Consider the following 15,104-nt stretch of genomic DNA (forward strand, 5'->3'; position numbering starts at 1 on the left):
ATAAAATGAGCACTCAGGTACCAAATATCTTTGAATTTCTTTAATTGTATATAGAATTATATGGAATTAAGTATTTCGTGAAGAATTGCAGTACCATAGTATATGAAGGACACATTCGAACTTACTGGATAAATTCATACAAAAATAAGGAATTCTACCTTTAAAAAAAATAGTGCTGTTAAATTCTGTACTAGCATCATGATGTTAGATGCACATAATTAGATGAAACAGTATTTCATAATTGGCCTTAGGAGAAATGTGTGCCAAACTGAACTTTATAGGTTGAAATCGAACCATCACGAAAATCGATAAATGGGAAAAAAAAAGAAAACCCCAACAACTAGTGGTATACAATTATATACACTAATCAGGACATACTTTATGTCTCTTTTGATATTTGGATTTTTGTTTGACACTTACATCATGCATGGAGTCCAAGAGTTTTGTCAGTTGGTAAAACCGCTGCCAGTTCTGACTGGAGTTTCCTTCCCTCTTGACAATGGCTTTTCCTAGCTCTTTGATGTAGGTCATTCTAATTTCATCAAATAGCTCTTGACTCTTCAAACCTTCCTTAGGAACTAAAAGGTTAAGATGTAAGCAATTAAAGAATTTTCTTGTGATAACTTTTCATTTATGCAAGTAGGGCATTTATTAGTAGTAGCACAGTTCATGGTTTACACAGTCTATCTGTTCTTAATGCACTCCATTAAAACATAAGCATTTTCGAAGGATTATGAAAATACAGCCATGAGAGAATATGGGATAATAGAAAATTGGAAGACTTAACTTTGGGTTTATCACTTTGTTTCTCATCTATGAATGGAGATGGTCAACACCTTCCCCCCTAGTTCACAAAGCTAATTTGAAGACCAAATGAATAATACACTGACTGTCATTCTGCCCTTGAGTTTAATTCTAGTACAGACATAGACAGTTTCAACAAAACAGTGTTTATTCTTCCAATTACATCTTGGAATATCTGTGATATCACCAGTCAATTAGGACCTTAAAATCAGCATGAAATACATTTTATTAATCACTGTGTTAACATACTGAGTTGGTACAATTCCAATCTAAAAAGAAACTTGATTTTTTATGTGGCTTATATATATGCCTTACTGGGGAGCAAATATCTGCCTTTCCTTATGTACAGAAATATAGAAAATACCTCATGGATCATAAAGTTGGTATAAAATCAGTTTTTCACACTACTCTTCAAAAAATGATACCAGTAAGAGGGACTGTGAACAGACTGTTAACCATGATTTCACTTAGTCTTGCAGAGATTATGACTTTTGTGCATGCTAGCATTTCTTAAGGTGTGCTCCTAGGAACTCTGGTTCTGTGTTAATGATGATTAGGAAAAAAAGGATTTGATGGTCAGAATTTAACAAAACTAAGTGTGTAATACAAAGTTAGGCAGATTTCTGGATTTCAGGACTTCTCAGAGCTATAATGATGCACTCTCCAGAGAGGGGAACACATTGTTTCCCAAACTTAAAACTTCACTGCTGCTGACATCTTAGAAAATGCTGGAATAGAGGAAAAGCAGTGGGTTCAGGAGAAGGAAGTCTTTTTCATTCTTACTTGCCCTGTGGACTTGAGTATAACCTCCCTGAACCCATTTCCTACTCTTTCTCAGTGAATTAAAAAAATTTTTTTTATTTAAAAAATTTTAGATATAATTAGTATATAATATTACATTAATTTCAGGTGTATAACACAATGATTCAATATTTGTATATATTGCAAAATGATCACCACATAAGTCTAGTTAACATCCATCACCATAAATGTTACAAAACTTTTCTTGTGATCAACTTTTTAAGATTTTACCCTTAGCAATTTTCAAATATACAGTATCATATTAACTGTAGGCACCCTGCTGTACATCGCCATGAATTATTTATTTTATAGCTAGAAGTCTGTACTCTCTAAACCCTTCACCCATTTCTCCCATCCCTCAACACCCACCCCCCCAACACACACACAACTCTGGTATCCACCAGTTTGTACTCTGTGTCCATGAGCTTTTGTTTTTAGATTCCACATACAAGTAAGATTATATGGTATTTGTCTTCTCTGACTTATTTCACTTAGCATAATGCCCTCAAGGTCCATCCACGTTGTTGCAAATGATGAGATTTCATTCATTCTTATGGCTGAGTAGTATTCCAGCGAATATATATACCACATTTTCTTTATGCAGTCATCCATCAGCAGACACTTAGGCTGTTTTCATATCTTGGCTATCATAAATTATTCTGCAGTGACCGTGTGGGTGCACTTCTCTTTTCCATATCTTATTTTGTTTCCTATGGTTAAATACCCCAAAGTGAAATTGCTGGATCATACAGTAGTTTTGTTTTTAATTTGCTGAAAAACCTCCACACTGTTTTCTATAGTGGCTGCACCAATTTACATTACCTGAAGAGTGCACAAAGGTCCCCTTTTTCTCCACACCCTCGCCAACACTTGTTATCTTTGGGCTTTTTGATAATAGTCATTCTAATAGATGTAAGGTGTGGTTTTGATTTGCATGCATTTCCCTGATGACTAACGATGTTAAGCACCTTCTTAGGTACTTGTTGACTGTATGTCTTTGTGAGATGTCTGTTCAGGTCCTTCGCCCATTTTAAAAACCAGGGTATTTGTTTTTTTGCTATTGAGTTGTATGAGTTCTTTATATGTTGTGGATATTAACCCTAATCAGATATATGATTTGCAAATATTTCCTCTCATTTGGTAGGTTCCTTCTTCATTCTGTTGATGGTTCCCTTTGCTGTGTAGAAGCTCTTTAGTTTGATATAGTCTCATTTGTTTATTTTGCTTTTGTTGCCTTGGCTTATGGTGTCCAATCCGAAAAATCAACCCCAAGACGGACATCAAGGAGCTTACAGCCTATGTTTTCTTCTAGGACTTTTATGATTTCAGGACTTAATGTTCAAGTCTGATGTATTTTGAGTTATTTTTTGTGTATGGTGTAAGATAGTGGTCCAGTTTCGTTCTTTTGCATGTAGCTTTACTGAAGAGACTGTCGTTTCCCCATTGTATACTGTTGGCTCCTTTGTCAGTATACGCACGGCTGTATTGCTTGGCTCTCAGTTATGTTCCATTGATCTATGTGAATGGTTTTATGCCAGTACCATATTGTTTAGTGACTACAGCTTTATAATATAGTTTGAAACCAGGGCGTGTGTTCAGCTTTGTTCTTCTTTCTCAAGATTGCTTGGCTATTCTGGGTCTTTTGTGCTTCCATACAAATTTTAGGATTGTTTGTTCTGTTTCTGTGACAAATGCCATAGGAATTTTGATAGGGATTGCATTGAATCTGTTGATTGCTATGAACAGTATGGACATTTTAACAATGTTAATTCTTCAAATACATAAGCACAGAATGTCCATTTAATTTTTATTTCCTTCAGTTTCTTTCACTGAAACGTCTCAGTTGTCAGCGTACAAGTCTTTTACCTCTGTGGTTAAATTTATTCCTATATTTTTTATTCTTTTTGATGCAACTGTAAATGGAATTATTTTCTTAATTTTTTGTAAAATGAATTTGTATCCTGCAACCTCACTGAATTTATTAGTTCAAACAGTTTTTTTTGATGGCATCTTTAGGGTTTTCTATATATAAAATTAGATAATCTGCAAATAGTGAGGGTTTTACAACTCTTAAAAATTTTTTTTCAAATAGCTTTATTGATTACAATTAAACAGGCAGTAATAATTAGACCACCCAGGATGTGCAGACCCCAGTTAGAGTTTTACTTCTTCCTTTCTGATTTGGATGCCTTTTATTTCTTTTTCTTGCCTAACTGCTCTGGCTAGAACTTCCAGTACTAGGTTGACTAGAAGTGGCTAGAGTGGGCATCCTTGTCTCTCATTCCTTATTTCAGAGGAAAAGCTTTCAGCTTTTCACCACTGAGTATGACATTAGCTGTGGGCTTGTCATATATGGCCTTTATTATGTTCGGGTACCCTATCTCTATACTGGGTTTGTTGAGAGTTTTTATCGTAAATGGATGTTGAATTTTTCTTTTTAACATCTCTATTGGAGTATAATTGCTTTACAATGGTGTGTTAGTTTCTGCTGTGTAACAAAGTGAATCAGCTATACATATATCCCCATATCTCTTCCCTCTTGCATCTCCCTCCCATGGATGTTGAATTTTGTCAAATGCTTTTTCTACATTTATTGAGATGATCATATGTTTTTATCCTTCATTTTTTAATGTGGTATATCACTCATAGGATTTTGGTTAGGATTAGACCAAAGAATACATATGAAAACGTCCTGATTCCATAAAGCAAAGTCGACACTTCTGAGATGTCAGTGTTAGTGTGAAAATGAAGGCCACTTAATCAGGAGTGATACTCTTATCACTGCCATGTTTAAAGTGGGTTAATTTTTACACATTTTTAAAAGTGGGTTAATTTTTACACATTATTATATTACAAATAATCTAGTTATTGCTAATTTTTAAAATAATGACTGCTTATTTATAAATTTTTTTCCCTGCTGGTTGTCCTCATTCTAAAAATAATTAGGGGAGAAATCCTATTCAGTATTTATATTTAAAAGAATTTCATCCATTCCAAATTACCCCCAATAATCCTTGGGATTTTTGCTTTGTGTAGTTCAGGGCTATATATTCAGAATTATTTTCCTGGTGAGTAGAATGCTTTATCTAATGAGTATCTTTAAATATAGAACTGTTTTGGGGGGGGGGCCTTAGAGTCTATTTTGATAATAATGTAGCTGCTTCAGCTTTCTTTTGGGTAAAGCAGTGGTCAGCAATGACCCACTACCTGCAGCCTGTTTTTGTAAATACAGTTTTACTGAAACACAGCCATGCCTGTTCTCCTTAAGTATTGTTGATGACTGTGGTCACGTCACAAGGGGCAGAGTTTGAGTACTACTGACAGAGACTGTATGCAAAGCTGAAAACATTTACCATCTGCCCTTTTACAGAAAGTTTGCCACCACTGGGTTACACTATGCATAGTATATCAGCCACTCAACATCTTTATTTAGGTGTATCTCTTATAAATAGCACAAAGTTGGACTGTTTTCTTAATCCAGTCTTGCACTTTCTATATCTTCTCATCTTGGAGCCTTGGAGCATTTAGTCCATCTATATTTAATGAAATTGCTGATATATTTGAATTTATTTGTACCATCTATTTGTTACTTCCTCTTATCATGCCTTTGTTTATGCTTCCCCACCCACCACCTCTCGTTTCTTTTATCCTTTTGGATTGGTTTTTCTTACCATGTTCTCCCCCCAACCACTCATGGTTTGGTATGTACTTTGTATACTCTGTACACTCTTTCTATTTCTTGTTGTCATCCTTGAAATTTAAACTCATTTTTAACTTATCAAACTTCCCTTTTTAAAAAAATAAATGTATTTTATTTATTTATTTATCTTTGGCTGCAGTGGCTCTTTGTTGCTGCGCGCAGGCTTTCTCTAGTTGGGGCGAGTGGGGGCTACTCTGTTGCGGTGCGTGGGCTTCTCCTGTTGTGGAGCAGGGGCTCTAGGTGCGTGGGCCTCGGTAGTTGTGGCACGTGGGCTTATTAGTTGTGGCTCGCAGCCTACTGAGCGCAGGCTCAGTAGTTGTGGTGCACAGGCTTAGCTGTTCCACGGCATGTGGGATCTTCCCGGACCAGGGCTTGAACCCGTGTCCCCTGCATTGGCAGGCGCATTCTTAACCACTGAGCCACCAGGGAAGCCCACCTTCTTGCCTTCTTGCATGTATGTAATTATTGTGTGCTTTAGTTCTATTTTTTAACTCCCCAAAGACACTATTACTGTTATACAGTGTCAGTTTAAATGTATCTAAATATTTACCACTTTCTCTGTTCTTTTTTCCCTCTTTAAAGATGGGATTACTTTCCTTAGCCTAAGTATATCCTTCAATATTACTTTACTGAGGATCTGTGGTGGCACATTTTCTTTTGACCTTCATTTAAAAAAGAAAAGGACTATTGGTATACTTAGGCCTTTCAAATTTAAAGTGGTTGAGGTATCTGGATTAATATCTACATGTTTGTGACTGTTTGCTACTCACTGTTATTTCCTTTTTTTCTGCCTTTTCTAGTTTTTATTGTGTTTCATATGATTCTATTTTTCTCTCCTCTCAGTATATCAATTATTACTTCTTTTTAAAATTGTGTTTAGTGGCTGCCCTAGAGTTTGCAATGTACATTTACAACTAATCTACATCTCCTTTCAAATAGCACTGTACTATTTTATAGGAAGTGCAGGTAACCTTAAAACAGTATTCCCAATTCTTCACCCCCATCCTTTTAACATTGCTGACATTCATTTCACTTATCCATATGTTATAATTATCCCATACACTGTTGCTATTATTAAACAGTTATTAGATCAATTAAGAAGAAAAATGAAATGTTATGTTTCTGAACTAAATTAATCTCTTTTCCTCAGCAGAACTTATTTTAACATTTTATGCAAGGCAGGTCTTCTGGCGACTAAGTCTCCCAGATTCTTGTCTGAGAAAGTCTTCCTTTTGCCTTCACTTATGAAGGGTACTTTCACTGGACACCAAATCTTACATGGGTGATCTTTTTCTTTCTTTCAACACTAAATAGTTCACTACCTTCTTGCTTGCATGGTTTCTAATGAGAATTCTAATGTAATTTTTATCTTTGTTCCTTTATAAGGAACAAGCAAGCTGTTTTTTCCTCTGGCCTCTTTCAAGATTTCCTTATTGTCTTTGGTTTTCTGTCATTTGAGTAAAATATGCCTAGGTATAGACTTTTTGCTATTTATTTATCTTTCTGGGTATTTTCTGAGCTTCCTGGATCTGTGCTTTGGCGTCTGTCATTAATTTTGGAAATTTATCAGCCTTTATTGCTTCAAATATTTCTTCTGTTCCTTCCTTTCTTTTACTTCTGATATTCCCATTACTTGTATGTTACACCTTTTGTAATTGTCCTCACAGTTCTTGAATGTTTTGTTGCATTTTTTTCATTCCTTTTTCTCTTTGCATTTGAGTCTGGGAAGTTTCTACTGAGGTATCTTCAAGCTCAGTGATTCTTTTCCTTGGCTGTGTCAAATCTACTGATGAGCCCAGCACTCCTCATTTTCATTACAGTATTTTTAATTTCTAGCATTTCGTTTTGATTCTTTCTTAGAGTTTCTACCTCTCTGCTTACAAAACCCATATATTCTTATATGTTTATTTTTTCCATTAGAGCCCTTAATATATTAATTGTTGTTATTTTAAATTCCCTATCTGATAATTATAACATGTGTGTCATGTCTGAGTCTGGTTTTGATGCTTTTCTCTCCAGACTGTAGTTTTAAATTGAAAGCTGGATATGACATATCAGAACTGAGGTAATTAATTAGGCTTTTAATCTGGCTAGGAGCAGTTGTGTTTAAGGCTTTCTGAAGCTATAGGTGTTAAGAGGTTTCAGTTTCCTCTAATTTCCTTGTTCCTATTTTTTTCCCCTGTTGTCTTGGAGTTTCCCTAAGAACACCTTCTTTAAATAGCTGTGTTCTGTAGCTCTCCCAGCTGTAATTCTGGATTATACTGGAACTCTGTTCATATGGTTGTAAGGTGTTGGGGATGTGGAGTGTTTTATACTTTTATGGTTAAATCTCAGGTTTTTCTTTTTTCTTAATTAATTATAGTAGGCCTGAGTCCGTAGGCTCTGACCTTTAGACGTGCTTCTGAACCTTTTTTTCCCTCCTTCTCCTCCCTTACATGAGACACAGGGGGCTGGAATTATCTATTTGCCCCTTTTCTCCAGGTCAGAAACATGAGGGAATCTTTCTCTGATCTTCACCTTGAAAACCTGCTGGGGCTTCTGGAGGTAAACCCCAGAAAACTGTGGGGGACAACCCCCTAAGACTGGGTCCCCAGAGTTTTTATTAACATGCCAGCTATTCCTCACTTGGTCTCCAGAAATTCATAAAAAATGCTGTAAGTGTTCCTATGTTACTGGCTCCAGTAGCTTCTGCTTCCAGAAAGCTGATCTTGGCTGGGCTTCTCTGTATTTGCCTGTTTCTCCAGATTTTCAGGTAGTGGTTTGCCCTGTGACCTTACTTCACTGATGGATCTAAAAAAAAGTCATTGACTGTCAGTTTGCTCAGCTTTTAGTTATTTGTGAGGATGGGAGTGATAACTGCCAAGCTGTTTAACTGTGAGAGCTGAAACTGGAAAGCCACCCTCATTTTTCAGTTTTTTTTTCCTTAGCTTTCTGAAAAAACTTACTCCACTTTCTTCAATTGCTGCTGTTCTGGAAAGTTTTCAGCCATTCTGTCTTTTCACCTTTCATTTTGGATCTCTGATGATTATAATAAGACCAGAGCTTTTTCAACCGGTGTGCTATGAATGGGTTACAAATGTGTTGATAATGTCTGTTATGCTGGCTGCCACTGGCTGCAAGTAGCCTTATTCATTTACCTCATTGTGCTATGTATGAATGCTGTTTTTTTATAGCATTGACATGAAAAGAGTTGTGAAGCACTGTTTTAGACCTCCTCACTCAATCATGCCTCTTATCATTGTTCACTTACATACATACATAACACACACATATATAAATATGAATACATGTATACACACATATATATGCATCTTAAAAATTGTATTCTGGCTAATTTCTTCAGATATGTATTTCAGATTAAAGTCTCTTCAGATGTGTCTAATCTGCCTTTAGAGCCATCATTGTTTTTTTGTTTTGTTTTGTTTTTACAGTTGCACTTGTCTTTAAACTTACTACGTATACTAATTTACCAGGCTTTGCAAATATCCTCTAAGAGAAAGCTAGCTTCAGAGTGCAGCTTACCTCTCTCAGTACCTGCCTGCACAAAGTTTTAGTCCAGCATTTTTTTAGCAGGAGGTAAGGATACCTATCAGTGTTCTGTCAGAGTAGAAGTCTAATTATATCTTAAGGTATGTATTTTCATTCTTCTGATTTTATTTTTTTTTAAAGAACCAGTGATATATACTGGTTCAATTTACTTTTTCTTATCATCTACAATAAAAAAAAAAAATATAGCTCAGTGAGTCTGGAATGTATAAAACTTAAAGCATCATTTTTTACCAGTAAGGTTAGTATCTTAGCACTGACCTGTACATGGATATTACCAATCAAAATGATTCATGATCAGAAATTTAACTGTTTCCTCAAACAACATCAAGCTCACTTCTTTAACAAGAGTACTGCTACAGGTAACCTTAAAAATGAGTATTTTTCTTACTTTGAAATATTAATATTCCTTAAATCTAGTGACATTAAATAAACAACGTTTTGTAAAATGAAGATAGTACGAAGGCATTAATATTGATGTGTGCTTTGGAAAAGCTTAAATAGATATAGTCATGTGAGCATCCACAGCTTACAGTTATTCAGCAACTTTGAAACCACAGTTACTAATGGAATGAAGGCTTCTTTTTGTTGAAAATGCCGTATTTTTACTAAGATAGACAAGATACTCTATTTTTCAGAAGTTTTCTAATATGCCTTTGCTAGCTGAAAGTAGTCTCACTGAAGTTCATACACCAATAACTTCATCTAAACTTTCAAGATTGTTCTATAAACTCTAGATAGAATACCTCCGTCCAGCAGTCGAGCTCCAGTGCTGCATTAACCAACCTTCTAATAGTAATCAAGCACACCTTTTGTAGGTTATATCTGTTTCTCCCATATTTCTTTTTTTAAATTAATTTTTATTGGAGTATAATTGATTGACAATGTTGTGTTTCTGCTGTACAGCAAAGTGAATCAGTTATATTGTATATATACATATACCCACTCTTTTTAGATTCTTGTCCTCTATAGGCCATTACAGAGTATTGAGTAGAGTTCCCTGTGCTATATGGTAGGTTCTTACTAGTTTTCTATTTTATATATAGTAGTGTGTATATGTCAATTCCAATCTCCCAATTTATCCCTCCCCCTGCTTCCCCCTTGGCAACCGTAAGTTTTTCTACATCTGTGACTCTATTTCTATTTTGTAAATAAGTTCATTTGTATCATTTTTTTAAAGATTTCACGTATAAGCAATATCATATGATATTTGTCTTTCTCTGCCTGACTTACTTCATTCAGTATGACCATCTCTAGGTCCATCCATGTTGCTGCAAATGACATCATTTTGTTCTTTTTTATGGCTAATACTCTACTCTGTTGTGTATTACCACATCTTCTTTATCCATTCCTCTGTCGATGGACATTTAGGTGGCTTCCATGTCTTGGCTATTGTAAATAGTGCTGCAGTGAACACTGGGGTGCGTGTATCTTTTCGGATTATGGTTTTCTACAGATATATGTCCTGGAGTGGGATTGCTGGATCATATGGTAGCTCTATTTTTAGTTTTTCAAGAAACTTTTTACTGTCCTCCATAGTGGGTGTATCAATTTACATTCCCACCAACAGTGCAAGAGGGTTCCCTTTCCTCCACACCCTCTCCAGCATTTACTGTTTGTAGACTTTTTGATGATGGCCATTCTGACTGGTGTGAGGTGATACCTCATGGTAGTTTTGATTTGCATTTCTCTAATAATCAGTGATGTTGAGCAGCTTTTCATGTGCTTGTTGGCCATCTGTATGTCTTCTTTGGAGAAATGTCTATTTAGATCTTCTGCCCATTTTTGATTGGGTTGTTTGTTTTTTTGATATTGAGCTGCATTAACTGTTTGTTTGTGTATTTTAGAGATTAATCCCTTCTTGGTCACTTTGTTTGCAAATATTTTCTCCCTTTCTGTGGGTTGTCTTTTCGTTTTGTTTATGGCTTCCTTTGCTGTGCAGAAGCTTTTAAGTTTTATTAGGTCTCATCCGTAATTTCTTATACGCAGTAGTACTCATTGTATAACTAAAATTTGTCACCAAATAACAGTGTAGTAGAGAAACAAAAATCATTCTTGTTGGCATTCCTTCTCTGTGTCTTCGGCATTGTCAAAGGTTGCAGGAAGGAAGAAGGCTGTAGATATTACAGGTCGGTAGAGCCCGCCTCCTCCTTGCCATGTGATTCATATACTTCTCCATTTCTCCATGATACCTATCTATCTTATGAATCTTGGTATCACTGGCTGTACCTTTCTAAAATTTACATTTATGAAAATCTAAGGTACCTGACTAGCAGGAAACTAGACTTGGTATAATTATTAGTGCTTTGTATACATACAAATAAACCTTTGTTTCTAGACTTCTATATTTTATGCTTTTGAATATTCAGGTGAATATTAGAAGAGAGTAGGTGTTCTACCAACCTGAAGAGAGAAGCAGTAAGGTTTTCATACAGAGGTACTCTTCATAAGATACCTGAAGTCTGTTTAACTCAGAGGAAACATATAGCATATGTTTACATTGGTCATACATGCAGGGTAAAGCCATTCTCTGCCTGTGAAAGACAAATATCAGTGTTTGAGTTAGGAAGAAATAATTCTTGTTCCCCAAAAAAGTACTTTTTTGTTCTATTTTGCAAAGCCATGAACTCACCTAACTATTGCAATTAATGCTAATTCTCTCTGGATTAGAATTTTGGAAAGCTTTCCTTAATATAGTGGAGAAATTATTTTTCTACATTTGTTTTATTTAAGTATTTTATAATTTATTTCTACAGAATTTATTACCAGTTATTCATTTAAATAAAGGTTTTATGGTAGTATTTGAGTATGTCCAGTTAGACAACACAGTTTTAAATCCTACCCATTTGAAAATCAAACGGTATTTTCTTTCACAGCATTCCATTCTAAAGACAACTGTATGTGATACTGTTTACAGTTATGTAGAGAGTCAGAATTAGAACTTGACTCTGATACCCAAAATCTGTCTCTGACTGACATTATGAAACTGAATATTCTTCCCACTAAAGGTACCCCAAATGAATTCTCAGTTAGGATTCTCAACAGTTAGTATCACATCTATGATTTTCAAATAGAGTCTCAGACTTTTTAAATGACACTAAGAGCCTGAAACTGAGCCTCATTCATGCTTTCAAAAATACTTCAAGAGCTGTTTTTTTTTTTTAATTTTCTGACAGAAAGTGATCTTGGACTTAACAGGAAAAAAAAAAAAGATGATTATTATCACAACAGCATAAGGACACAAGAATGGGAAATAAGAATGCCCACTTAAAAGCTATTGTTTCTGTAAGCCATTTATCCTCCAATAAAGTTGAACACTGAGAAAAAATTTCTGTTAACTCCTACTTTATGTAAGAAATACCAGGTTATGCTATAAGGTTATGCTGTAACTGTTTAAGTCTAAATTTGAGTGCCCCCCCAAATAAAAACTCTGAATTAGATTAATTTTATAAAAGAGGATATGCTGGTGTTTCATATAAACCTGTTCACAGTTTTAATCCCAATTAAATGACTTCAAATTGCAAGTGACTAAGAAGAGTAAATGTAGTCAAACATGTTGTTTTGGTTTAAAGATTTTTTTGTCTGACGTGGACCATTCTTAAACTCTCTATTTGAATTTGTTACAACATTGATCATGTTTTGGATTTTTGGCTGCGAGGCATGTGGGATCTTAGCTCCCCAACCACGGATCGAACCTACACCCCCTGCATTGGAAGGCGAAGTCTTAACCACTGGATCGCCAGGGAAGCCCAGTCAACATGTTTTTAACTTTTTAAGCAAGCATGGTCAGATTCTGAAATGAGGAGCAAGTACTAAGAAATTTCAAATGTCTCTGAATATACATATAAGCTACATATTTTTATCCGTTAAATTTGATCGAACAACTTAAAATCTTGTCAAGTTGTGATGCAGTGGTTTTGAGCAGTCTTTTTTTTTGGCAACAGATAGTCAAGGTGACTTCTTTCTTTAAAGTAGAGGAGTATGGGTGGAGATCTGGTCTGGTGAACCACATGGCAGTGCCTACCAGCTGACGGCAGAGCTATGGCCGCTTCTTGGAATACAAAGAGTGTGATTATAGTACATATTTCACACGCCTCTTGTCATGTTTCTTCTCACTATGAAGACTGGTCTTCTCCTTCAGGTCTCATCAGCTCAAATACTAGCCACCCTATCTGAAAAAGGCCTCTCTCTAGTAAAAACTCCATCACAGTCTGAGATTCTTTATTTGATGCTTCTCTGTGTCTCCTCAACTAGAGTGTAAGCCATAAAGGTCAGGAACTTTGTTTGTCTTGTTCTCTGCTGTAGTTCTCTGCTAATACTGTACCAGGCACAAATTAGGAGTGTGGTAAGTATTTGATGTTCCCCTGTTTGAAATCCCCCCTCCCCCGCGCACTGGCTGCTTCATGCTCCGAGAATAAAATCTAAACTCTATTTCATGGCCTACAAGATGCTGCTTGACTCGGTCCCTGTCCACTTCTCTAAACTCACAGAACATCCTCAGTGGCTTTCTCTCAGTTCCTTACACATGCCAAGGTTGTTTCCAGCCTTTGTACTCATCTTTTCTGCCTGAGATGCCCTACCTTTCCTATAAGCTGTTCTTTGTACTATTTAGCACTCAGCTCTTTAGAGAGGCCTTCTGTGGTCCCCAAATTTAAAGTAGCCTATACCCCTCTCCCCTCCCCCCACACTATTCTGTCATGGCTCTCTGAAATAATTTTGGTCATTTATTTGATTTTCCTCATCAGTATGTGAGCAGGGGCCTCATCTCTTATAGCTCAAGCTCTCAAATAGTGTCTGGCACTTGGTAAGTACTCAAATATGATTCAATGAATACTGTGCTGGAAAATAAGTATTACCAATAGAGCAACCACCCCAAGTCTAACTCAATAATTCAGCCTCTTTTAAAATATTTAGAGCTAGCACCATCCAGTCTCTACTAAAATAGATACAATAATTTGAGCTTACTACATCAGGCAAGCCCCCTCCCATTTCACACTCAGCTCAGCTCAGATAGATGCTCTTGTATAACTTCTACCTGTTCTTTTTATGCCTGGCATACCCAACAGATAAAACAATATGTTTGCTTTATCTTCACAGGATGTCTTTTTAGGCTGTCCTCAGCGTTCTCAAGTGTCCTTTTCCCCTTCCTCCATTCATCCTCTGTTCATCAGCTGATGTTAATTTCCAAACTCCTTGCCACTCTGGACATATTTACAGTCACTGTTACTTTTAATATGGCATCCTGAACACAAACTACTAATGATGGGTTAACTCACATAGAGTACAACGAGACTATTATTCTAATAATGTGGTTTAAGATTTCATTAATTTTTTGGGAATTCTTAGGAGCACCCAGAGCTCACAATTCTAACATCTCTATCTTTTTTCACATGAACACAAATCTCCTTCAGTTTTCACTGTGCCCAGACCAGTGGGTAGGTATATGTGAGTGTGTGACTCTCCTCTTTGCATTCTAATAAAGGAAATAAGCTGTGAGTACAAAAAGGTAGAAAGGGATGAGAGCTAGGGATGTACAGCAGAGAGGTTTTACATGGTGGTATGAACATCATGAGCTAGGGGTATGTTTGAAGAACAGATCACGCTGAGTGGGAACAAAGTATGTGAAGGAGAACAACGAGAGATAAAGTGAGGCTGGATTCTGGAAAGCCAGAAACCATGCTGAGTATGCCCTGAGTGCTCACTGAAGACACCTGTGTGTCGGGGTGATCCATTATATGATCAAACTGCATTAGGAAGAAAAACTTAGCATGATGGAGGATAAACTGGAGGTGGAAAACTAGTTAGAAAACAACTGCACTGGGTACGGGGGAATGGATATCTGAAGTATTTCACAGGCCTAGAGGACTAGAGAACAGCTGATTGATCAAATCTTAAAGTGTGGTTGGTTCTCTCCCAAATTTAAAAATAAAATCTTGTTCTCATGTTCTTTCCAAGTCACAGACATTGAGTGAGCCTTGCCATGCAAAGAGATACCTCTTGTCTCTGGGTCCATACCTGTCATCCCCATCTGTAACTGTCCCTGCTGAAAGCAAGAGCAGTATGAATTGCATCATGCAATGCAAACACTGCATCTGTTTCCTTTCTGAAATAGGGTTACCTAATTAAAACAAGGCCACAGTAAGATTCCTTTTTACTTGCTGTAGACTTTACTGACCCAAAGCGATGCTCACTATTTAAAAAAAATCCTTAAATTACAGTAATAATGCCACGTGTAATTTGCTCTGCATTACAC

General features: G+C 36.2%; 1 protein-coding gene and 1 long non-coding RNA gene across 12 annotated transcripts in view; one reads left to right on the top strand and one right to left on the bottom strand.

Moving 5' to 3' along the window:
* LOC141278335 (uncharacterized) overlaps nucleotides 1-15,104 on the top strand; it is a 50,335-nt gene that overhangs the window by 24,618 nt on the left and 10,613 nt on the right. The window lies entirely within an intron of this gene.
* Nucleotides 1-15,104, bottom strand: part of NR3C1 (nuclear receptor subfamily 3 group C member 1) — a 131,036-nt gene that overhangs the window by 4,312 nt on the left and 111,620 nt on the right. For all 11 annotated transcript variants that reach the window (XR_012330897.1, XR_012330898.1, XM_073802650.1 and 8 more), the window contains exons 7-8: nucleotides 11,255-11,385; nucleotides 421-578 (exon numbers count right to left, since the gene is read on the bottom strand). Coding sequence is in view for 9 of the 11 variants with exons in the window: in XM_073802650.1 (XP_073658751.1) it covers nucleotides 421-578; nucleotides 11,255-11,385 (289 nt within the window). In the remaining 2 variants the exon portion in view is untranslated. The remainder of the gene's footprint in view (nucleotides 1-420; nucleotides 579-11,254; nucleotides 11,386-15,104) is intronic.

The sequence above is a fragment of the Tursiops truncatus genome, chromosome 3, assembly GCF_011762595.2.
Source record: "Tursiops truncatus isolate mTurTru1 chromosome 3, mTurTru1.mat.Y, whole genome shotgun sequence".
In the NCBI taxonomy this organism is placed as follows: domain Eukaryota; kingdom Metazoa; phylum Chordata; class Mammalia; order Artiodactyla; family Delphinidae; genus Tursiops; species Tursiops truncatus.